Genomic DNA, 25,914 nt, shown 5'->3' with positions numbered 1-25,914 from the left:
GGAATCTTGTCTCCACATAAATGTTCTCGAGTTAAGAGCCATTTACAACGGCCTGCTACAAGCAAGAAGCCTTCTTCAGGGTCGGCCTGTCCTGATACAGTCGGACAACATAACAGCGGTGGCGCATATAAACCGTCAAGGCGGAACAAGAAGCAGGGCGGCTATGGCGGAGGCCACAAGAATCCTTCGCTGGGCGGAACAGCACGTGAGCGCTCTGTCAGCAGTCTTCCTTACGGGAGTGGACAACTGGGAAGCAGACTTCCTCAGCAGACACAATCTCCATCCGGAAGAGTGGGCTCTTCACCAAGAGGTATTTGCAGAAGTGACAAAGCATTGGGGAATTCCGCTGATTGACATGATGGCGTCTCGCCTCAACAAGAAGCTTCCGAGGTATTGTTCCAGGTCAAGGGACCCCCAAGCCAGTGCAGTGGACGCCCTGGTAACTCCGTGGGTGTTTCAGTCGGTGTATGTGTTCCCTCCACTTCCTCTCATTCCAAAGGTACTGGGAATCATTCGACGAGCAAGGGTTCAAGCGATTCTTGTCGTTCCAGATTGGCCAAGAAGGGCCTGGTATCCAGATCTTCAGGAATTACTTGTGGAAGATCCTTGGCTGCTCCCTCTAAGAGAGGACCTGTTATTGCAGGGACCATGCGTGTTTCCAGACTTACCGCGGCTGCGTTTTACGGCATGGAAGTTGAGCGCCAAATCTTAGCTCGAAAAGGTATTCCCGGGGAGGTCATTCCAACTCTCCTTAAGGCGAGGAAGGAGGTTACGGCGAAACATTATCACCGTATTTGGAGAAAGTATGTTTTGTGGTGTGAGACTAAATCTGCTTCTGCGGAAGAATTTCACTTGGGTCGGTTTCTCCATTTTTTGCAGGCAGGCGTCGATGCAGGCCTGAAATTGGGTTCCATCAAAGTGCAGATTTCGGCTTTATCTATTTTCTTTCAGAAGGAATTGGCTGTTCTCCCAGAGGTTCAGACTTTTGTGAAGGGAGTGATGCATATCCATCCTCCATTTGTGCCCCCGGTGGCACCATGGGATCTTGAAGTGGTCTTACAGTTTCTTATGTCTTCCTGGTTTGAACCTTTGCGTAAGGTTGAGTTAAAGTTTCTCACTTGGAAGGTGGTCATGCTGTTGGCTCTGGCGTCTGCCAGGCGAGTGTCAGAGTTGGCGGCCTTATCTCACAAGAGTCCGTACTTGATTTTCCATTCGGAAAGAGCGGAATTGAGGACTCGTCAACAATTTCTGCCGAAGGTGGTTTCTTCGTTTCACATTAACCAACCTATTGTGGTACCTGTGGCTACGGATGCTGTGGCAGTTCCAAAGTCTCTTGATGTTGTGAGAGCTTTGAAGATCTACGTCACCAGAATGGGGGTTGCCAGGAAAACAGAAGCGCTGTTTGTCCTGTATGCTTCCAACAAGATTGGTCATCCTGCTTCGAAGCAGACTATTGCACGCTGGATTTGTAGTACGATTCAGCAAGTGTCACGATCCGGGTATCTGGACGCCATTTCTTACCCATCAGATGCCTCCTAAGGCTGGCTCAGCGCTCCAGGACCGGATCCCATCTGTTATCCTAATGTTCACATTCCTGCATCCTCTCCTGTCTCTCTGAGACGCTGTCACAGTAACGCCTTATTACATCTGGCATGGCGTCTCCCACGGCCTCCGCCGCCGTCCCTGAGCTTCTGCATGCAGAGTGTCAGAGTGGCGATTACGTCAGCCGCGGCCTCCGCTGTGTCCGCGTGGTTGGATGTGCACTTGTCAGCCTGGCGTCTCCTGTCTCCAGTGGCCGGCGCCGCCATTACTGTTTTCATTACCACATGGATTACAAACCAAACTTCCCTCCAAGTGTCTGCATGGGCGCAGCCATCTTGGATTCTGTCAGCTGATCATTTCCTCCAATCTGTTGTCAGTATTTTTAATCTGCATAATTGCCAAGCCAATCCCTTCCTTGCTGCAGGTATAAATACACTGTGCCTGAGCAAGGAAGGCGTCAGTGCTTTGGTTGTCAAACCTAGTTCCTGTTTGTCTCTCTCCTGTGATTGTCTTCCAGGTTCCAGCTCCTGTCTCAAGACTTCCACCATAGAGACCCGCACCAGCATTCCACCTGCGGTGTAGCCTGACTCTCCAATCCATTGTGGATTCATCTGTTTCCAGCTACAACATTACCTGCTTCCAGCTCAGCTTCCAGCAGAGTACAGCTTCCCTTAAAGGGCCGGTGTCCTTTCTACACTTTACCACTCTCCACCGGTATTATTATTTCTCCGCTCTCAAGTTCTACATTTCAGTTCATATTTCATCGCTCCCAAGTTCATTTATTATTTAACTGGTTCCAGCCAGTATCCACTCCTTGCTAACAACAGTCTGGTTCCAGCCAGTATCCACAGCAGCTGTTTTATCTTCAGCAACCCAGCTTTTCCTGGAACACCAGCTGGCACAATCCTGGGTTATCTCCATTGCTACAGTCGGGCCTGGTAAGGACTTTCCATCTAGAAGATCATAAGAACTATCTCACACTACCAGTGCCCTGTGGCTCCTGCCATCCTGTAGTACCCAGGAACTGTATTTATTCTTTGCTGACTTTTACGTTTTCTTTTACTGCTGCTGTGTTGCGGAGTTGTCATAATAAACATCATTGACTTTTATCCAAGTTGTCGTGGTCACGCCTTCGGGCAGTTATTATCCATGTTACTTACATGTCCAGGGGTCTGATACAACCTCCCAGGTTCCGGTACATCTCAGCCCCTACAACTGAGGCTGCCTCCCGTCAGCTCAGGCCCTCAGTTGTGACAGTAAGCACTGACCTAATGAATCCAGCCGGAGACCAGGATCAAGCGGCCAGGCCGATGCAAGAACTGGCAGCCCGACTAGAACATCAGGAGGCTGCACAGGGCCACATCATCCGCTGTCTCCAGGATCTCTCTACTCGGCTGGATGGGATTCAGACAACTCTCCGTGGATCAGGTGCGTCTGGTGCGTCAACCACAGTGACTCCAGCTATAACCCCACCCACCTTACCCATTTCTGCTCCACGTCTTCATCTTCCAACGCCAGCAAAATTTGACGGATCTCCAAGATTCTGCAGGGGATTTCTCAACCAGTGTGAGATTCAGTTTGAGCTACAACCTGGCAATTTTCCCAGTGACCGTACAAAAATTGCCTACATTATTTCTCTTCTCAGTGGCTCAGCCCTTGATTGGGCATCACCGTTATGGGAGAGGTCCGACACCCTGCTATCTTCCTACACTGCCTTCGTGTCAACATTCAGGCGCATCTTCGACGAGCCAGGCCGGGTAACCTCAGCTTCATCCGAGATTCTCCGTTTACGCCAGGGGTCACGTACTGTAGGACAATATCTGATACAGTTTCAGATCCTGGCATCCGAACTGGCATGGAACGACGAGGCCCTGTATGCTGCATTTTGGCATGGCTTATCTGAGCGTATTAAAGATGAGTTAGCTACCAGAGACTTACCTTCTAAGTTAGATGAGCTAATCTCACTCTGCACGAAAGTGGATTTACGTTTCAGAGAGAGAGCAACTGAGCGTGGAAGATCATCTGCTCCAAAATCTTCTGCTCCTCCTCCTCGTCAACTGTCACCATCTAAAGATGAGCCCATGCAACTTGGCTGTTCCCGTTTAACTCCTGCTGAGCGCCGAAGACGTCTCTCCGAGTTTCTCTGTCTCTATTGTGCAGCTCCGTCTCACACCATTAATGCCTGTCCCAAACGTCCGGGAAACTCCAAATCCTAGCTCGCCAAGGAGAGGGCCGGCTAGGAGTAATGATCTCCTCTCCATCTCCTCAAGATTGTAATCTCCCAGTCTCGCTTCAAGTTGCTCAACGTTATCGGAACGTCATTGCCCTCCTTGATTCCGGAGCAGCTGGGAACTTTATTACCGAAGCCTATGTTAAACGGTGGTCCCTGCCCACCGAGAGACTTCCTTCGTCCATTTCTTTAACTGCCGTGGATGGCAGCAAAATTTTTGATGCAGTTATTTCTTTAAGGACTCTACCAGTTCGTCTGAGAGTGGGAGTTCTTCATTCCGAACTTATTTCTTTTTTAGTGATTCCAAGAGCCACACATCCTGTGGTCCTGGGCCTTCCATGGCTCCGTCTTCACAATCCTACAATTGATTGGACGACTACGCAAATCCTGGCATGGGGTTCCTCCTGTGCTGAGACATGTTTGTTTAAAGTATTGCCTGTCTGTTCTTCCTCCCCCAGGTCGTCTGATGTTCCACCTCCTCCATATCAAGATTTCACGGATGTGTTCAGTAAAGCTTCTGCTGATATCCTTCCTCCTCATAGAGAATGGGACTGTCCGATTGATCTCGTTCCAGGGAAGGTTCCACCTCGAGGCCGAACTTATCCGTTGTCTCTGCCTGAGACGCATTCTATGGAGGAATATATTAAAGAGAACCTAGCAAAGGGGTTCATTCGACCTTCTTCTTCTCCAGCCGGCGCAGGCTTCTTTTTTGTAAAAAAGAAAGATGGTGGTCTGCGGCCGTGCATCGACTACAGAGGTTTGAACGACATTACCATCAAGGACCGTTATCCTTTACCCCTGATTACTGAGCTCTTTGACAGAGTTAGCGGAGCTACCATCTTTACAAAGCTGGACTTGCGAGGTGCATACAATCTCATCCGGATCCGTGAGGGTGACGAGTGGAAGACCGCCTTTAACACCCGTGACGGACATTATGAGTACCTCGTCATGCCCTTCGGATTGAGCAATGCTCCAGCTGTCTTCCAGCATTTTGTCAATGAGATCTTCAGAGACATTCTATACCGTCATGTCGTGGTCTATCTAGACGATATCCTCATTTTTGCCAACGATTTAGAGGAACATCGTTTTTGGGTTAAAGAGGTTCTGTCCCGTCTCCGTGTCAATCATCTCTATTGCAAATTAGAAAAATGCGTCTTTGAAGTCAAGTCCATTCCGTTTCTAGGGTACATTGTGTCCGGTTCCGGACTAGAGATGGATCCTGAGAAACTACAAGCAATCCAAAATTGGCCGGTACCCTTGACCCTCAAAGGGGTCCAGAGGTTCTTAGGGTTCGCCAACTATTACCGAAAGTTTATACGAGACTTTTCCACCATTGTGGCGCCTATTACTGCTTTCACTAAGAAGGGTGCTAACCCGTCCAAGTGGTCTGAAGAAGCCATGCAAGCATTTAATCTTTTAAAACAAAGGTTCATCTCTGCGCCTGTTCTGAAACAGCCTGACATCGACTCTCCTTTCATCTTAGAGGTGGATGCCTCCTCCGTTGGAGTAGGAGCGGTGTTATCTCAGAGGGCTAAAGATGGCCATTTACACCCTTGCAGTTTCTTCTCCCGGAAGTTCTCCCCAGCTGAGCGCAACTATGCCATTGGCGACCAGGAGTTGCTAGCCATCAAGCTCGCTCTAGAAGAGTGGAGGTATCTGTTGGAGGGAGCTTCTCATTCAATCACCATACTTACAGACCACAAGAACCTTTTATACCTGAAGGGCGCACAATGTCTCAACCCTCGTCAGGCCAGATGGGCACTTTTCTTTTCCAGGTTCGACTTTAAACTCCAGTTCTGTCCGGGCTCTCAGAATCGCAAGGCCGATGCCCTTTCCCGCGCATGGGAGCAAGAAAATGAGTCAGAGTCTTCAGACAAGCATCCTATTATAAATCCGTTGGCATTCTCCACGGTAGGGATGGACTCTACGCCCCCATCAGGGAAAAGTTTTGTGAAGCCGATGCTAAGGAAGAAGCTCATGCATTGGGCCCATGCTTCCCGTTTTGCCGGACATACAGGTATCCAAAAAACCCTGGAGTTTATCTCTAGGTCCTATTGGTGGCCAACTCTGAAAAAGGACGTCTTGCAGTTTATTGCATCTTGCCCAAAGTGTGCCCAACATAAAGTATCCCGCCAGTCGCCTGCGGGGCAACTGGTTCCACTATCCGTTCCCCGTCGACGATGGACCCACTTGTCGATGGATTTCATTACAGACTTACCCATGTGCAACAAGTTCAATACCATCTGGGTGGTAGTTGACCGGTTCACCAAGATGGCACACTTCATTCCTCTCACCGGTCTTCCGTCAGCTTCCAAGTTGGCTCAAGTATTCATACAAGAGATCTTCCGACTCCACGGTCTTCCTGAAGAAATTATATCAGATCGAGGAGTTCAATTCACAGCCAAATTCTGGCTAAGTTTATGTCAAGTCCTCCAAGTCAAGCTAAAGTTTTCCACGGCTTACCATCCTCAGACCAATGGTCAAACTGAGAGGGTGAATCAGGACTTGGAGGCCTTCCTCCGCATCTATGTGTCCTCCTCTCAAGATGACTGGGTTCAATTACTTCCCTGGGCCGAGTTCTGTCATAACAACCAGTATCATTCTTCATCTGCTACAACACCATTCTTCACTAACTTTGGATTCCATCCTAAAGTCCCTGAGTTCCAACCGCTTCCAGCAACTTCTGTTCCCGCAGTGGATATCACCTTGCATCAGTTTGCCAATATCTGGAAGAGCGTACGATCAGCTCTGCTCAAGGCATCGTTCAGGTACAAGAAGTTTGCGGATAAGAAGCGTCGAGCAGTTCCTGCTCTCAAGGTGGGTGATCGGGTATGGTTATCCACGAAGAATTTGAGGTTAAGAGTTCCCAGTATGAAGTTTGCACCTCGCTATATCGGTCCTTTCAAGATTGAACAAGTCATCAATCCTGTTGCTTACAGACTCCAGTTGCCTCCCTTCTTAAAAATACCCAGGACATTCCATGTTTCCCTGTTGAAACCGCTGATCTTGAATCGGTTTCATTCCTCACTTCCTCCAACTCCGAAAGTCCAAACTCAACGAGGCGTTGAGTATGAAGTGGCCAAGATCCTGGACTCACGTCACCGTTACGGTCAACTACAATATCTTATTGACTGGAAGGGTTATGGTCCTGAGGAACGTTCATGGACCAATGCTTCTGATGTCCATGCTCCTGCCTTGGTCCGGAGATTCCATTCCAAGTTTCCTCAAAAGCCAAAGAAGTGTCCTGGGGCCACTCCTAAAGGGGGGGGGGGGTGCTGTCACGATCCGGGTATCTGGACGCCATTTCTTACCCATCAGATGCCTCCTAAGGCTGGCTCAGCGCTCCAGGACCGGATCCCATCTGTTATCCTAATGTTCACATTCCTGCATCCTCTCCTGTCTCTCTGAGACGCTGTCACAGTAACGCCTTATTACATCTGGCATGGCGTCTCCCGCGGCCTCCGCCGCCGTCCCTGAGCTTCTGCATGCAGAGTGTCAGAGTGGCGATTACGTCAGCCGCGGCCTCCGCTGTGTCCGCGTGGTTGGATGTGCACTTGTCAGCCTGGCGTCTCCTGTCTCCAGTGGCCGGCGCCGCCATTACTGTTTTCATTACCACATGGATTACAAACCAAACTTCCCTCCAAGTGTCTGCATGGGCGCAGCCATCTTGGATTCTGTCAGCTGATCATTTCCTCCAATCTGTTGTCAGTATTTTTAATCTGCATAATTGCCAAGCCAATCCCTTCCTTGCTGCAGGTATAAATACACTGTGCCTGAGCAAGGAAGGCGTCAGTGCTTTGGTTGTCAAACCTAGTTCCTGTTTGTCTCTCTCCTGTGATTGTCTTCCAGGTTCCAGCTCCTGTCTCAAGACTTCCACCATAGAGACCCGCACCAGCATTCCACCTGCGGTGTAGCCTGACTCTCCAATCCATTGTGGATTCATCTGTTTCCAGCTACAACATTACCTGCTTCCAGCTCAGCTTCCAGCAGAGTACAGCTTCCCTTAAAGGGCCGGAGTCCTTTCTACACTTTACCACTCTCCACCGGTATTATTATTTCTCCGCTCTCAAGTTCTACATTTCAGTTCATATTTCATCGCTCCCAAGTTCATTTATTATTTAACTGGTTCCAGCCAGTATCCACTCCGTGCTAACAACAGTCTGGTTCCAGCCAGTATCCACAGCAGCTGTTTTATCTTCAGCAACCCAGCTTTTCCTGGAACACCAGCTGGCACAATCCTGGGTTATCTCCATTGCTACAGTCGGGCCTGGTAAGGACTTTCCATCTAGAAGATCATAAGAACTATCTCACACTACCAGTGCCCTGTGGCTCCTGCCATCCTGTAGTACCCAGGAACTGTATTTATTCTTTGCTGACTTTTACGTTTTCTTTTACTGCTGCTGTGTTGCGGAGTTGTCATAATAAACATCATTGACTTTTATCCAAGTTGTCGTGGTCACGCCTTCGGGCAGTTATCCATGTTACTTACATGTCCAGGGGTCTGATACAACCTCCCAGGTTCCGGTACATCTCAGCCCCTACAACTGAGGCTGCCTCCCGTCAGCTCAGGCCCTCAGTTGTGACAGCAAGTTCATTCTTCAGCTGGGCTACCGGTGCCGAAATCAGTGAAGGCCCATTCTACCAGGAAAGTGGGCTCATCTTGGGCGGCTGCCCGAGGGGTCTCGGCACTTCAGCTTTGCTGAGCAGCTACGTGGTCGGGTTCAAACACCTTTGCTAAGTTTTACAAGTTTGATACCCTGGCTGATGAGGACCTCATGTTTGCTCAATCGGTGCTGCAGAGTCGTCCGCACTCTCCCGCCCGGTCTGGAGCTTTGGTATAGACCCCATGGTCCTTTTGGAGTCCCCAGCATCCTCTAGGACGTAAGAGAAAATAGGATTTTAGTACCTACCGGTAAATCCTTTTCTCCTAGTCCGTAGAGGATGCTGGGCACCCATCCCAGTGCGGACGGTTACTTGCAGTGTATTCTTGCTGGTTGCATTAGTTTACACACGGGTTGTGTATTTGTTGGTTTCAGCTTGTTGCTGTAGTTAATTCATACTGTTATCTGGTTTACTGTTACTCCGGTTGTACGGTATGTTGTGGTGTGGGCTGGTATGTTTCTAGCCCTTAGTTTAAACAAAAATCCTTTCCTCGAAATGTCCGTCTCTCCTGGGCACAGTTCCTATAACTGAGGTCTGGAGGAGGGGCATAGAGGGAGGAGCCAGTTCACACCCAGTCAAAGTCTTTTCAGTGTGCCCAAGCTCCTGCGGATCCCGTCTATACCCCATGGTCCCTGGAGTCCCCAGCATCCTCTACGGACTAGGAGAAAAGGATTTACCGGTAGGTACTAAAATCCTATTTTTTTCATTTATGAGATGAGTTTTATGCCTTGTTGAAACCTAATAGCAAACATGTATTTTGCAATTGAAACAAATAGTTAAAAAGGTAATGTAAGTGTAAACCTGGTGCCAACCACCACCCATCTTGTGATAATTGCAACTTTGCATTTGCCAAAAATTGTGGTTTTTTTTCATACCTATTGATTGGGCTGAATTGTGTCCAGCAATGTATTAGCCCATTGCGAACACTTTAGCGAGCAGTTACAAGGTATTGGATGAGTGGATTTGAGTAGTTTTACAAAATAAAAGGTATTCGGTGCTGCTGAGAGAGTAGTGTTGGTCTTCTCTTTTTGGTTTACATTGGGTGGAAGGATGTTACTAAGGAGTTTGTGCGTAGATGAATCTGAGAGCATAAACGTAAAGGTTGCTGGCGTGTATCTGTTGAATGGTCCCAAATATTATTGTACACGTTGTTTAAAAAAAATAAGATAATTTTTTTCCACCTTCACACATTGCTCGTGGCTCTGCCAGAAACGTCCTTTATTTTGATAAGCCACGGACCCTGTTTACCGGAGCAGTTCCAGCCAAAACATAAGTTTTGTTTGGTGGTGCAGGTCTCTGGAAATTGTCCTAGAACCCAGTTATGATGGATGCCAGGGAATGCCCGCCATTCCGTCCTTTCCCGTCACTTTGAAAATAATGTTCCACTTACCATGCACGTTCCTGATTATATGAACAGAGAAGTGGTTATAACTAGAAAAAAACAACCCAGAAACATGAGCCTTGCAAACTAAGAGATCATCAACAATGCCCCAGTAAAGTCCAGTCCAGTAAAGTACACTGAAAAGTGGTGCACGACAGAACTATCCCTGGAAATGTTGTAATAGAAGTGCTATGACTGGCAGCAGCCACAGCACTAGTCCTGGCTTGCTCCTGCTCTTCTATTGACTGGTCTGTGATTGGTTTTAGTTTTGAAACCAGGACAGGAGTAACGCTATTGTTGTTTAACTTAGCTATCAGCACATCAAGGGGTCTATTCATAAGGTAGTGAAAAGGGTGGAGAAATAAGCCGGTGGAGAAGTTGCCCATGGCAACCAATCAGCAATGAAGTAACACTTATAATTTGCATACTATACAATTGTACATAGCAGCTGATTGGTTGCAATGGGTAACCTCCACAGGCTCTCTTCTCCACCCTTTTCACTGCTTCATGAATTGACCCCTAAGTGAATGTACAATGTTATAAGGAAAGGAGAGACGACTGTTACCTTTACCATGCAATTTTAATTCCACTTATTATTTTTGGGGTGCAAATGATGGGGATACAATGCGCACAGTAACACAACCCTAATATACGCTGCATCACTCTTAATGAAAACACACTATGCAAATTATTACATTTGATTATTAAAAAAAAGGAAGACAGGTTATTTTTTCTTACACAGCAGGAATAAGAAAAGGTCTCCTTTGCAAAAATGATTTTGTAGTAGAGAAAGGGAGTGACATGCACTCAGTAAGACATCCCTAATATACACTGCATCTCAGCATATAATATACAATATTTTTAAACTGAATTAGAAAAGACTGCAGGGTTGCTTTTTTTTTAAATTAGATTTTTTTTTCTCTGACGTCCTAGTGGATGCTGGGGACTCCGAAAGGACCATGGGGAATAGCGGCTCCGCAGGAGACTGGGCACAAAAGTAAAAGCTTTAGGACTACCTGGTGTGCACTGGCTCCTCCCCCTATGACCCTCCTCCAAGCCTCAGTTAGATTTTTGTGCCCGAACGAGAAGGGTGCTCACTAGGTGGCTCTCCTGAGCTGCTTAGTAAAAAATTTTAAGTATAGGTTTTTTATTTTCAGTGAATCCTGCTGGCAACAGGTTCACTGCACCGAGGGACTAAGGGGAGAAGAAGCGAACTCACCTGCGTGCAGAGTGGATTGGGCTTCTTAGGCTACTGGACATTAGCTCCAGAGGGACGATCACAGGCCCAGCCATGGATGGGTCCCAGAGCCGCGCCGCCGGCCCCCTTACAGAGCCAGAAGACTGAAGAGGTCCGGAAAATCGGCGGCAGAAGACGTCCTGTCTTCAATAAGGTAGCGCACAGCACCGCAGCTGTGCGCCATTGCTCTCAGCACACTTCACACTCCGGTCACTGAGGGTGCAGGGCGCTGGGGGGGGGGCGCCCTGAGACGCAATAAAAACACCTTATATGGCAAAAAATACATCACATATAGCTCCTGGGCTATAGGGATGCATTTAACCCCTGCCAATTTTTCCTTAAAAAAGCGGGAGAAAGGCCGCCGAGAAGGGGGCGGAGCCTATCTCCTCAGCACACTGGCGCCATTTTTCCTCACAGCTCCGTTGAAGGGAAGCTCCCTGACTCTCCCCTGCAGTCCTGCACTACAGAAACAGGGTAAAACAAGAGAGGGGGGGCACTAATTTGGTAGATAAATCTATACAGCAGCTATATAAGGGAAAAACACTTATATAAGGTTATCCCTGTATATATATAGCGCTCTGGTGTGTGCTGGCAAACTCTCCCTCTGTCTCCCCAAAGGGCTAGTGGGGTCCTGTCCTCTATCAGAGCATTCCCTGTGTGTGTGCTGTGTGTCGGTACGTTGTGTCGACATGTATGAGGAGGAAAATGGTATGGAGGCGGAGCAATTGCCTGTAATAGTGATGTCACCCCCTAGGGAGTCGACACCTGACTGGATGGTCTTATGGAAGGAATTACGTGATAGTGTCAGCACTTTACAAAAGACTGTTGACGACATGAGACAGCCGGCAAATCAGTTATTACCTGTACAGGCGTCTCAAACACCGTCAGGGGCTCTAAAGCGCCCGTTACCTCAGATGGTCGACACAGACCCAGACACGGACACTGACTCCAGTGTCGACGGTGAGGAAACAAACGTATTTTCCAGTAGGGCCACACGTTACATGATCACGGCAATGAAGGAGGTTTTGAACATTTCTGATACTACAAGTACCACAAAAAAGTGTATTATGTGGGGTGGGAAAAAACTACCCGTAGTTTTTCCTGAATCAGATGAATTAACGGGTTTCCCCCGATAAAAAACTGCTAATTTCTAAAAAATTATTGGCATTATACCCTTTCCCGCCAGAGGTTAGGGCGCGTTGGGAAACACCCCCTAGGGTAGATAAGGCGCTCACACGCTTATCAAAACAAGTGGCGTTACCGTCTCCTGATACGGCCGCCCTCAAGGAACCAGCTGATAGGAAGCTGGAAAATATCCTAAAAAGTATATACACACATACTGGTATTATACTGCGACCAGCAATCGCCTCAGCCTGGATGTGCAGTGCTGGGGTGGCTTGGTCGGATTCCCTGACTATAGAGCATTTAAAGGATGCATTTCTATATATGCGAGATGCACAGAGGGATATTTGCACTCTGGCATCAAGAGTAAGTGCGCTGTCCATTTCTGCCAGAAGAGGGTTATGGACGCTACAGTGGTCAGGTGATGCGGATTCCAAACGGCATATGGAAGTATTGCCGTATAAAGGGGAGGAGTTATTTGGGGTCGGTCTATCGGACCTGGTGGCCACGGCAACGGCTGGGAAATCCACCTTTTTACCCCAGGTCACCTCTCAGCAGAAAAAGACACCGTCTTTTCAGGCTCAGTCCTTTCGTCCCCATAAGGGCAAGCGGGCAAAAGGCCACTCATATCTGCCCCGGGGCAGAGGAAGGGGAAAAAGACTGCAGCAGGCAGCCTCTTCCCAGGAACAGAAGCCCTCCCCCGCTTCTGCCAAGTCCTCAGCATGACGCTGGGGCCTTACAAGCGGACTCAGGCACGGTGGGGGCCCGTCTCAAGAATTTCAGCGCGCAGTGGGCTCACTCGCAAGTGGACCCCTGGATCCTGCAGGTAGTATCTCAGGGGTACAAATTGGAATTCGAGACGTCTCCCCCTCGCCGGTTCCTGAAGTCTGCTTTACCAACGTCTCCCTCCGACAGGGAGGCGGTATTGGAAGCCATTCACAAGCTGTATTCCCAGCAGGTGATAATCAAGGTACCCCTCCTACAACAGGGAAAGGGGTATTATTCCACGCTGTTTGTGGTACCGAAGCCGGACGGCTCGGTGAGACCTATTTTAAATCTGAAATCCTTGAACACTTACATACAAAGGTTCAAATTCAAGATGGAGTCACTCAGAGCAGTGATAGCGAACCTGGAAGAAGGGGACTATATGGTGTCTCTGGACATCAAGGATGCTTACCTCCATGTCCCAATTTGCCCTACTCACCAAGGGTACCTCAGGTTTGTGGTACAGAACTGTCACTATCAGTTTCAGACGCTGCCGTTTGGATTGTCCACGGCACCCCGGGTCTTTACCAAGGTAATGGCCGAAATGATGATTCTTCTTCGAAGAAAAGGCGTCTTAATTATCCCTTACTTGGACGATCTCCTGATAAGGGCAAGGTCCAGAGAACAGTTAGAGGTCGGAGTAGCACTATCTCAAGTAGTACTACGACAGCACGGGTGGATTCTAAATATTCCAAAATCGCAGCTGATTCCGACGACACGTCTGCTGTTCCTAGGGATGATTCTGGACACAGTCCAGAAAAAGGTGTTTCTCCCGGAGGAGAAAGCCAGGGAGTTATCCGACCTAGTCAGGAACCTCTTAAAACCAGGCCAAGTGTCAGTGCATCAATGCACAAGGGTCCTGGGGAAAATGGTGGCTTCTTACGAAGCGATTCCATTCGGCAGATTCCACGCAAGAACTTTTCAGTGGGATCTGCTGGACAAATGGTCCGGATCGCATCTTCAAATGCATCAGCGGATAACCCTGTCTCCAAGGACAAGGGTGTCTCTCCTGTGGTGGTTACAGAGTGCTCATCTTCTAGAGGGCCGCAGATTCGGCATTCAGGACTGGGTCCTGGTGACCACGGATGTCAGCCTGAGAGGCTGGGGAGCAGTCACACAGGGAAGAAATTTCCAGGGCTTGTGGTCAAGCATGGAAACGTCACTTCACATAAATATCCTGGAACTAAGGGCCATTTACAATGCCCTAAGTCAGGCAAGGCCTCTGCTTCAGGGTCAGCCGGTGTTGATCCAGTCGGACAACATCACGGCAGTCGCCCACGTAAACAGACAGGGCGGCACAAGAAGCAGGAGGGCAATGACGGAAGTTGCAAGGATTCTTCGCTGGGCGGAAAATCATGTGATAGCACTGTCAGCAGTGTTCATGCCGGGAGTGGACAACTGGGAAGCAGACTTCCTCAGCAGACACGACCTCCACCCGGGAGAGTGGGGACTTCACCCAGAAGTCTTCTGTCACAACTGAGGGCCTGAGCTGATGGGAAGCAGCCTCAGTTGTAGGGGCTGAGATGTAACGGAACCTGGGAGGTTGTATCAGACCCCTAGACATGTAAGTAACATGTAGAATAACTGCCCGAAGGCGTGACCACGACAACCAGGATAAAAGTCAATGATGTTTATTATGACAAACTCCGTAACACAGCAGCAGTAAAGGAAACATAAAAGTCAACAGAGGATAAATACAATTCCTGGGTACTACAGGGTGGCAAGGGCCACAGGCACTGGTAGAGTGAGACAGTTCTTATAATCTTCTAGTTGGAAAGTCCTTACCAGACCTGACTGTAGCAATGGAGAGAACCCAGGATCGTACCAGCTGGTGTTCCAGGAAAGGCTGGGTTGCTGAAGATAAAACGGCTGCTGTGGATACTGGCTGGAACCAGACTGTTGTTGGTACGGAGTGGATACTGGCTGGAACCAGTTAAATAATAAACGAACTTGAGAGCGATGAAATAATAATGAAGTTTGGAGTTTAAGAGCGGTGAAATAATAATACCGGTGGAGAGTGGTAAACTGCAGAAAGGACACCGGCCCTTTAAGAGAAGCTGTACACTGCTGGAAGCTGGGCTGGAAGCAGGTGATTGATGAAGTTTGGAGTTTGAGAGCGGTGAAATAATAATACCGGTGGAGAGTGGTAAACTGCAGAAAGGACACCGGCCCTTTAAGAGAAGCTGTACACTGCTGGAAGCTGGGCTGGAAGCAGGTGATTGTTGTAACTGGAAACAGGTGAGTCCAGAATGGATCGGAGAGTCAGGCTACACAGCAGATGGAATGCTGGTGCGGGTCTCTATAGCAGAAGTCTGGAGACAGGAGCTGGAACCTGGAAGACAACCACAGGAGAGAGACAAACTGGAACTAGGTTAGACAACCAAAGCACTGACGCCTTCCTTGCTCAGGCACAGCTTACTTATACCTGCAGCAAGGAAGGGGTTGGCTAGGCAATTATGCAAATCAACAATACAGACAGCAGATTGGTGGAAATGCTCAGATGACAAAATCCAAGATGGCTGCGCCCATGCAGACACTTGGAGGGAAGTTTGGTTTGTAATCCATGTGAGAATTGAAACAGTAATGGCGACGCCGGCCACAGGAGACGCCAGACTGACAAGCGCACATTTAACCACGCGGGCACAGCGGAGGCCGCTGCTGATGAAATCACCACTCTGACATTCTGCATGTGGAAACTCAGGAACAGCGGGATCCGGTCCTGGAACGCTGAGCCAGCCTTAGGAGGCATCTGAAGGGTAAGTAATGGCGTCCAGATACCCGGATCGTGACAGCACCCCCCCCTTTAGGAGTGGCCCCAGGACACTTCTTAGGCTTTAAAGGAAACTTTGTGTGGAAATTTCGGACCAAGGCAGGAGCATGGACGTCTGAGGCATTGGTCCAAGAGCGTTCTTCAGGACCATAGCCCTTCCAGTCAATGAGGTATTGTAACTGACCGTAACGGAAACGTGAGTCCAAAATCTTGGCCACCTCGTACTCGACTCCCCGTTGAGTCTGAACTTTGGGAGCTGGAGGAAGTGCGGAATGAAACCGATTCAGGATCAGCGGTTTCAACAAAGAAACATGAAATGTCCTGGGTATTTTCAAGAAGGATGGTAACTGTAACCTGTAGGCAACAGGATTGATGACTTGTTCAATCTTGAAGGGTCCGATGTAGCGAGGTGCAAATTTCATGCTGGGAACTCTCAACCTCAAATTCTTCGTGGACAGCCACACACGATCACCCACCTTGAGAGCAGGAACCGCTCTACGCTTTCTATCGGCAAACTTCTTATACCTGAATGAGGCTTTAAGCAGGGCTGCGCGGACGTTCCTCCAGTTATTTGAAAACTGACGCAAGGTGACATCCACTGCTGGAACAGAAGTTGCGGGAAGCGGTTGGAATTCTGGGACTTTAGGGTGGAATCCATAATTAATGAAGAATGGTGTAGAAGAAGATGAGGAATGGTATTGATTGTTGTGGCTGAACTCGGCCCAAGGAAGGAGTTGAACCCAGTCATCTTGAGAGGAAGACACATATATACGGAGGAAGGCCTCCAAGTCCTGATTCACCCTCTCGGTTTGACCATTGGTCTGAGGATGGTAAGCCGTGGAAAACTTTAACTTGACTTGGAGGGCTTGACACAAACTTCGCCAAAATGTGGCTACAAATTGTACTCCACGATCCGAGATGATCTCTTCAGGAAGACCGTGAAGTCGGAAGATCTCTTGTATAAACACTTGAGCCAACTTGGAAGCTGACGGAAGACCGGTGAGAGGGATGAAATGTGCCATCTTGGTGAACCGGTCAACTACCACCCAGATGGTATTAAACTTGTTGCAGATAGGTAGATCGGAAACAAAGTCCATCGACAAATGGGTCCAAGGTCGACGGGGAACAGATAATGGAACCAGTTGCCCCGCAGGCGACTGGCGGGAGACTTTGTGTTGGGCACACTTTGGGCAGGAGGCAATAAATTCCATAACGTCCTTCTTCAGAGTTGGCCACCAGTAGGACCTAGAAATAAATTCAAGGGTTTTCTGAATGCCTGTATGTCCAGCAAAACGGGAAGCATGGGCCCAATGCATGAGCTTCTTCCTTAGAACTGGCTTAACAAAACTTTTCCCTGGTGGAGGCGTAGAGTCCATCCCTACCGTGGAGAATGCCAACGGATTAATAATAGGATGCTTGTCTGCAGACTCGGACTCATTTTCTTGCTCCCATGAGCGGGAAAGGGCATCGGCCTTACGATTCTGAGAACCCGGACAGAACTGGAGTTTAAAGTCAAACCTAGAGAAGAAAAGTGCCCATCTGGCCTGACGAGGATTCAGACATTGTGCACCTTTTGAGATATAAAAGATTTTTGTGGTCGGTAAGAATGGTAATTGAGTGGGAAGCTCCCTCCAACAGGTATCTCCACTCCTCCAGAGCGAGCTTGATGGCTAGCAACTCCTGATCGCCAATGGCATAGTTGCGCTCAGCTGGGGAGAACTTCCGGGAGAAGAAACTGCAAGGATGTAGATGTCCATCTTTGGCCCTCTGGGATAACACTGCTCCTACTCCAACGGAGGAGGCATCTACCTCTAAGATAAAAGGAGAGTCGGTGTCGGGCTGTTTCAGAACTGGTGCAGAGATGAACCGTTGCTTCAGAAGGTGAAAGGCCTGTGTAGCTTCCTCGGACCACTTGGACGGATTAGCACCTTTCTTGGTTAATGCAGTGATAGGCGCCACAATGGTGGAAAAGTCTCGTATAAATTTTCTATAATAATTGGCGAACCCTAAGAACCTCTGGACCCCTTTGAGGCTTAAGGGTATAGGCCAATTCTGGATTGCTTGGAGTTTCTCAGGATCCATCTCTAGTCCGGAACCGGACACAATGTAACCTAGAAACGGAATGGTTTTAACTTCAAACACACACTTCTCCAATTTACAATAGAGGTGATTGACACGGAGACGGGAAAGAACCTCTTTTACCCAGAAACGATGATCTTCGAGATTATTAGCAAAGATGAGGATGTCGTCTAGATAAACCACGACATGGCGGTACAAGATGTCCCTGAAAATCTCATTCACGAAGTGCTGGAAGACTGCTGGAGCATTGCTCAATCCGAAGGGCATGACGAGGTACTCATAATGTCCGTCACGGGTGTTAAAGGCGGTCTTCCACTCGTCACCCTCACGGATTCGGATGAGATTGTAGGCACCCCTCAAGTCCAGCTTTGTGAAAATAGTTGCACCACTAACTCTATCAAAGAGCTCGGTAATCAGGGGTAAAGGGTATCGGTTCTTGACGGTAATGTCGTTCAGACCTCTGTAGTCGATGCACGGACGCAGACCACCGTCTTTCTTCTTGACGAAGAAGAAGCCTGCGCCGGCTGGAGAAGAAGATGGTCGGATGAAACCCTTCGCCAGGTTCTCTTTGATGTACTCTTCCATGGAGTGTGTCTCAGGCAGAGACAACGGATAAGTTCGGCCTCGCGGTGGAACCTTCCCTGGAATGAGGTCGATTGGGCAGTCCCATTCTCTATGAGGAGGAAGGATATCAGCAGAGGCTTTACTGAACACGTCCGTGAAGTCTTGATATGGAGGAGGCGGAACATCAGATGACCTGGGGAAGGAAGAACAAACAGGAAGAACTTTGGCTAAACAAGTCTCAGCACAGGAGGGACCCCATGCCAGTATTTGCGTAGTCGTCCAGTCAATTGATGGGTTGTGGAGACGGAGCCATGGAAGGCCTAAAACCACTGGATGTGTGGCTCTTGGAATCACTAAAAAAGAAATATACTCAGAATGAAGAACTCCCACTCTCAGACGAACTGGAAGAGTCCTTAAGGAAATGACTGCGTCAAAAATCTTGCTGCCATCCATGGCAGTCAAAGAGATGGACGAGGACAGTCTCTCGGTGGGTAGGGACCACCGTTTAACATAAGCTTCGGTTATGAAATTCCCAGCTGCTCCGGAATCAAGGAGGGCAATGACGTTCCTGTAACGTTGAGCAATTTGGAGCGACACTGGGAGGTTACAGTCATGAGGAGATGGAGAGGAGATCATTACTCCTAGCCGGCCCTCTCCTTGGCGAGCTAGGATCTGGAGTTTCCCGGACGTTTGGGACAGGCATTGATAGTGTGCGACGGAGCTGCACAGTAGAGACAGAGAGACTCAGAGAGACGTCTTCGGCGCTCAACGGGAGATAGACGAGAACGACTAATTTGCATAGGCTCATCCTTGGATGGAGATGGTTGACGAGGAGGAGGAGCAGAAGATTTAGGAGTAGATGATCTTCCTCGCTCAGTTGCTCTCTCTCTGAAACGTAGATCAACCTTCGTGCAAAGAGAAATTAGCTCATCCAACTTAGAGGGCAAGTCTCTGGTAGCTAACTCATCCTTGATGCGTTCTGATAAGCCATGCCAGAATGCAGCATACAGGGCCTCGTCGTTCCATGCCAGTTCGGATGCCAGGATTTTAAACTGTATAAGATACTATCCCACAGTACGTGTTCCCTGGCGTAAACGGAGAATCTCAGATGAAGCAGATGTTATCCGGCCTGGCTCGTCGAAGATGCGCCTGAATGTAGCTACAAAGTCAGTATAGGAGGATAGCAGGGGATCAGACTTCTCCCATAAAGGTGATGCCCAGTCAAGGGCTGAGCCACTGAGAAGGGAGATGATATAGGCAATTTTGGTACGGTCACTGAAGAAATTGCCAGGTAGAAGCTCAAAGTGGATTTCACATTGATTGAGAAATCCCCTGCAGAACCTTGGAGATCCATCAAATTTTGCTGGCGTTGGAAGATGAAGATGTGGACTGGAAATGGGTAAGGTGGGTGGGGTTACAGCTGGTGTCACTGTAGTGGACGCACCGGACGTGCCAGGTCCACGGAGGGTCGTTTGAATCCCATCCAGCCGTGTAGAGAGATCCTGGAGACAGCGGATGATGTGGCCCTGTGCAGCCTCCTGATGTTCAAGTCGGGCTGCCAGTTCTTGCATTGGCCTGGCCGCTTGATCCTGGTCTCCGGCTGGATTCATTAGGTCAGTGCTTACTGTCACAACTGAGGGCCTGAGCTGACGGGAAGCAGCCTCAGTTGTAGGGGCTGAGATGTAACGGAACCTGGGAGGTTGTATCAGACCCCTAGAAATGTAAGTAACATGTAGAATAACTGCCCGAAGGCGTGACCACGACAACCAGGATAAAAGTCAATGATGTTTATTATGACAAACTCCGTAACACAGCAGCAGTAAAGGAAACATAAAAGTCAACAGAGGATAAATACAATTCCTGGGTACTACAGGGTGGCAAGGGCCACAGGCACTGGTAGAGTGAGACAGTTCTTATAATCTTCTAGTTGGAAAGTCCTTACCAGACCTGACTGTAGCAATGGAGAGAACCCAGGATCGTACCAGCTGGTGTTCCAGGAAAGGCTGGGTTGCTGAAGATAAAACGGCTGCTGTGGATACTGGCTGGAACCAGACTGTTGTTGGTACGGAGTGGATACTGGCTGGAACCAGTTAAATAATAAACGAACTTGAGAGCGATGAAATAATAATGAAGTTTGGAGTTTAAGAGCGGTGAAATAATAATACCGGTGGAGAGTGGTAAACTGCAGAAAGGACACCGGCCCTTTAAGAGAAGCTGTACACTGCTGGAAGCTGGGCTGGAAGCAGGTGATTGATGAAGTTTGGAGTTTGAGAGCGGTGAAATAATAATACCGGTGGAGAGTGGTAAACTGCAGAAAGGACACCGGCCCTTTAAGAGAAGCTGTACACTGCTGGAAGCTGGGCTGGAAGCAGGTGATTGATGAAGTTTGGAGTTTGAGAGCGGTGAAATAATAATACCGGTGGAGAGTGGTAAACTGCAGAAAGGACACCGGCCCTTTAAGAGAAGCTGTACACTGCTGGAAGCTGGGCTGGAAGCAGGTGATTGTTGTAACTGGAAACAGGTGAGTCCAGAATGGATCGGAGAGTCAGGCTACACCGCAGATGGAATGCTGGTGCGGGTCTCTATAGCAGAAGTCTGGAGACAGGAGCTGGAACCTGGAAGACAACCACAGGAGAGAGACAAACTGGAACTAGGTTAGACAACCAAAGCACTGACGCCTTCCTTGCTCAGGCACAGCTTACTTATACCTGCAGCAAGGAAGGGGTTGGCTAGGCAATTATGCAAATCAACAATACAGACAGCAGATTGGTGGAAATGCTCAGATGACAAAATCCAAGATGGCTGCGCCCATGCAGACACTTGGAGGGAAGTTTGGTTTGTAATCCATGTGAGAATTGAAACAGTAATGGCGACGCCGGCCACAGGAGACAGGAGACTCCAGACTGACAAGCGCACATTTAACCACGCGGGCACAGCGGAGGCCGCGGCTGATGAAATCACCACTCTGACATTCTGCATGTGGAAACTCAGGAACAGCGGGATCCGGTCCTGGAACGCTGAGCCAGCCTTAGGAGGCATCTGAAGGGTAAGTAATGGCGTCCAGATACCCGGATCGTGACATCTTCCACATGATTGTGAACCGTTGGGAAAAACCAAAGGTGGACATGATGGCGTCCCGCCTCAACAAAAAACTGGACAGATATTGCGCCAGGTCAAGGGACCCTCACGCAATAGCTGTGGACGCTCTGGTAACACCGTGGGTGTACCAGTCAGTGTATGTGTTCCCTCCTCTGCCTCTCATACCCAAGGTACTGAGAATCATAAGAAGGAGAGGAGTAAGGACTATACTCGTGGCTCCGGATTGGCCAAGAAGGACTTGGTACCCGGAACTTCAAGAAATGCTCACGGAAGACCCGTGGCCTCTACCTCTAAGAAAGGACCTGCTCCAGCAGGGACCCTGTCTGTTCCAAGACTTACCGCGGCTGCGTTTGACGGCATGGCGGTTGAACGCCGGATCCTGAAGGAAAAAGGCATTCCGGATGAAGTCATCCCTACCCTGATCAAAGCCAGGAAGGATGTAACTGTGCAACATTATCACCGTATTTGGCGTAAATATGTTGCGTGGTGTGAGGCCAGGAAGGCCCCTACAGAGGAATTTCAACTGGGTCGTTTCCTGCATTTCCTGCAAACAGGACTGTCTATGGGCCTAAAATTAGGGTCCATTAAGGTTCAAATTTCGGCCCTGTCGATATTCTTCCAAAAAGAACTAGCTTCAGTTCCTGAAGTTCAGACGTTTGTCAAGGGGGTACTGCATATACAGCCTCCTTTTGTGCCTCCAGTGGCACCTTGGGATCTCAATGTAGTTTTGGGGTTCCTAAAATCACATTGGTTTGAACCACTCACCACTGTGGACTTAAAATATCTCACATGGAAAGTGGTAATGCTGTTAGCCCTGGCTTCAGCCAGGCGTGTCTCCGAATTGGCGGCTTTATCCTATAAAAGCCCTTACCTAATTTTTCATACGGACAGGGCAGAATTGAGGACTCGTCCTCAATTTCTCCCTAAGGTGGTTTCAGCGTTTCACTTAAACCAGCCTATTGTGGTACCTGCGGCTACTAGGGACTTGGAGGATTCCAAGTTGCTGGACGTAGTCAGGGCCCTGAAAATATATGTTTCCAGGACGGCTGGAGTCAGAAAATCTGACTCGCTGTTTATCCTGTATGCACCCAACAAGCTGGGTGCTCCTGCTTCTAAGCAGACTATTGCTCGTTGGATTTGTAGTACAATTCAGCTTGCACATTCTGTGGCAGGCCTGCCACAGCCAAAATCTGTAAAAGCCCATTCCACACGGAAAGTGGGCTCATCTTGGGCGGCTGCCCGAGGGGTCTCGGCTTTACAACTTTGCCGAGCAGCTACTTGGTCAGGGGCAAACACGTTTGCTAAATTCTACAAATTTGATACCCTGGCTGAGGAGGACCTGGAGTTCTCTCATTCGGTGCTGCAGAGTCATCCGCACTCTCCCGCCCGTTTGGGAGCTTTGGTATAATCCCCATGGTCCTTTCGGAGTCCCCAGCATCCACTAGGACGTCAGAGAAAATAAGAATTTACTTACCGATAATTCTATTTCTCATAGTCCGTAGTGGATGCTGGGCGCCCATCCCAAGTGCGGATTGTCTGCAATACTTGTACATAGTTATTGTTACAAAAATCGGGTTATTATTGTTGTGAGCCATCTTTTCAGAGGCTCCTCTGTTATCATGCTGTTAACTGGGTTCAGATCACAAGTTGTACGGTGTGATTGGTGTGGCTGGTATGAGTCTTACCCGGGATTCAAAATCCTTCCTTATTGTGTACGCTCGTCCGGGCACAGTATCCTAACTGAGGCTTGGAGGAGGGTCATAGGGGGAGGAGCCAGTGCACACCAGGTAGTCCTAAAGCTTTTACTTTTGTGCCCAGTCTCCTGCGGAGCCGCTATTCCCCATGGTCCTTTCGGAGTCCCCAGCATCCACTACGGACTATGAGAAATAGAATTATCGGTAAGTAAATTCTTATTTTTTTTTAATTATAATTTTTTTTATAACCGAAAAAAACTCAAAAGATGGCTTCTTGGGGCGCAGCTCAGTAACGTTTAGTTTTTTTAAACTTATTTTTCCAGCACCACACACAGTTTGCATTTGTTTACAGTGTGTGTGCAAACACACATACATACACTGAGTGAGTATGGGTTTGGTATGTTTGACCGGTGGATGGGATGCAGGCAGTCACAATACTGACACCGGCATCCCGATGTTTAAAATCCCGACAGGGGCAAGGTACGCAGGGCAGTCGAGAGCCGGGCTGGGCCCAGGTACTTTTCAAGGGGCGTGGCCTAATCACAGGAGGTGTGGTCATGTACCCTTAGAAAAAAAATACTGAAAAAAATTGTATTATAAGCACCTCCATGGCCACACTGCAGCCCAGTACACAGCAGAGTGTGCTGGGCTGAGGAGAAGAGCTGCTGCTGCCAGGTAAGGGGAAAGGGGCCTGGGACCCTACTGGACCCTCACTGATCCCCTCCATCAGACCTGGGCCCAGGTAATATATACCCTCTTCCCCCCTCTCTCAACACCACTGAAGGTACGTATGCTATCCCTTCTCCAGGGGCGAGGTACGTATGCTATCACTTCTCCAGGAGCGAGGTACGCATGCTAGCCCCTCTCCCCTACCCCTTCCTTCCTGCACCCTAACGCTAACCTCCCCCCTTAGTGCTTAACCCTAACCTCCTGCCGGTGGTGCCTAAACCTAACCCCCCCCGCCCCGGCAGCCTAACCCTCCTCCTCAGTGCCTAAACCTAACCTCCCCCTGATGGTGCCTAAACCGCAACCTAACCCAATCCTACCCCCTCCTCCCCCTGCAGCCTAACCCTAACCCCCCCCCCCCCCCGTCCCCAGGTGGCACCTAGACCAAACCCACCGCCACCACCACCACAGCCCTAGCCCTATCCTGCTATTCTGGCGGTCGGGATTCCGGTATCAGTCTCCTGACTCTGTTAGGTTACCCACATCGGCATTCTGATGGATTTCAGGATTTAGGCATCAGTATTCAGACTGCTGGGATCCCAACAGCCGGTATCTTAACTGCAGCCTATGAATATGATGCCTGAAGCCAGTCACCCTTCTCATGCACCTACTCCTGTCTCCAGATACCTACTATAGTAAACCAACTGTAAACACTAATGGTACCCTAATGGCATGCTAATGGCTTGTTGTTTTTTTTTTTTTACAACGTGTTCCAATCTTCTGTCCCTTCGCACACCCTCTCCCTCCACTTTCCAGTGTAAAATGGTGCCTCATCATGAGGGGGGGACCTTTATATGGCAATCCAAAACATGCAAGATCCAACACAGGACACATCTACAACATGAGATTCCACTCAGAGTTTGTCGGTAAGACCCGACCTGAGACTTGGAAACACACGGATCCCCTAAGTTTAGGTACGTTCATTTATAAAAAAAAAAACCAAACCACTCATCTCTAGTTTTCAAAAGTTATGGATGTCACAGGCACACTCTTAATTGGTAAACAACGGTTAGTGGAAGCACCTCTGGTGTGAAAATGTGCAATTGTCGGAATTTATGCTGCAAGAACAGATACTGTATAATGGAAGATAGAACAAAGTTAGATCCTGTAAACTGGTTCTCACTGGGAGCTAGGTATCACTGGTAGATTTAGTTTCTGGGAGCTGGGCACTGTGAGAGCTCAGTCCGCCTTTCTTTGAGTATATTATTATTATTGGGGAGCTAACCTTTGTTGAAAGCCAGGTATGCTGTGAGCTGCTGCATGTCACTGGCAATCAGGCAGACTCAGAACTACGCCTCACTGGGAGCCAGGCACTCTAGGAAACAGACAGCTGTAAATTTGACAGCTTAGGCTTTCAAGCTTACTTGCTGGCAAATTGGCTCTCTGGGAGCTTAACGTTCTTGGCTGAGAGGCACTTACGGTTACTGAACCTTCATGATACATTTGGGTGATGATTTTCTCTGGCACCAGGCAAATGTTTAATATACAACAATGTACACTACAAGAATTGAAAATATATATATATTTTTTAAAAACAAAAAGATTTTGGAATGAAATAATAAACAAAAGGTTGAATTGTTTTATTGTTAATGAAAAGAAATAATCTAAACATAATTGCAATATATCAGTATGAAAATAAAGAGTATTATGTTCTTTAGGAGGTTTAAGTGACAGCATCATGAAGCTGCTTTTCCTCATTTATCACCTTTCTCTTTCTCCAGCAAACACCTTATCCCAGGTATCTTATGTCAGGAAACGCTAAGCCATGTTCATAAGTCTTTGGTGAACTCCTCAAAACTGTGTTTACTATATGTATCATGTGTCTTCAAGCACAGCCAAAGATACATGATAAGTAAATCTATTTTCCCCTGAAACAATATATAAGTAGCACCATCCTCAGAACTGTATAGATGAAATGGCACTGCAGAGTATCTGTGGCTGGGATGTCACTTCTTCAAGGCAGTCCCATCCACATAAGCTACATTTATTTCCATCTTTCAGGTTATTAAATTCCCCTCATGTACTTCAGAACCCAAAAGTTTT

General features: G+C 48.5%; 1 protein-coding gene and 1 long non-coding RNA gene across 2 annotated transcripts in view; both read left to right on the top strand.

The window, feature by feature from the left end:
- The window catches only part of LOC134891816 (uncharacterized), an 86,596-nt gene that overhangs the window by 54,515 nt on the left and 6,167 nt on the right, over nt 1–25,914 (top strand). The gene's annotated exons all lie outside the window — the stretch shown is intronic.
- The window catches only part of LOC134899995 (proteasome subunit beta type-11-like), a 1,096-nt gene continuing 805 nt past the window's right edge, over nt 25,624–25,914 (top strand). Inside the window, exon 1 of the mRNA XM_063914215.1 lies at nt 25,624–25,914. This exon is cut by the window's right edge and continues 805 nt beyond it. Coding sequence (XP_063770285.1) covers nt 25,787–25,914 — 128 coding nt within the window. The 5' untranslated portion in view covers nt 25,624–25,786.

The sequence above is a fragment of the Pseudophryne corroboree genome, chromosome 1 (assembly GCF_028390025.1).
Source record: "Pseudophryne corroboree isolate aPseCor3 chromosome 1, aPseCor3.hap2, whole genome shotgun sequence".
NCBI lineage: Eukaryota > Metazoa > Chordata > Amphibia > Anura > Myobatrachidae > Pseudophryne > Pseudophryne corroboree.
The sequence above is the reverse complement of the archived record's forward strand: the minus strand, read 5'-3'. Positions and strand labels throughout refer to the sequence as shown.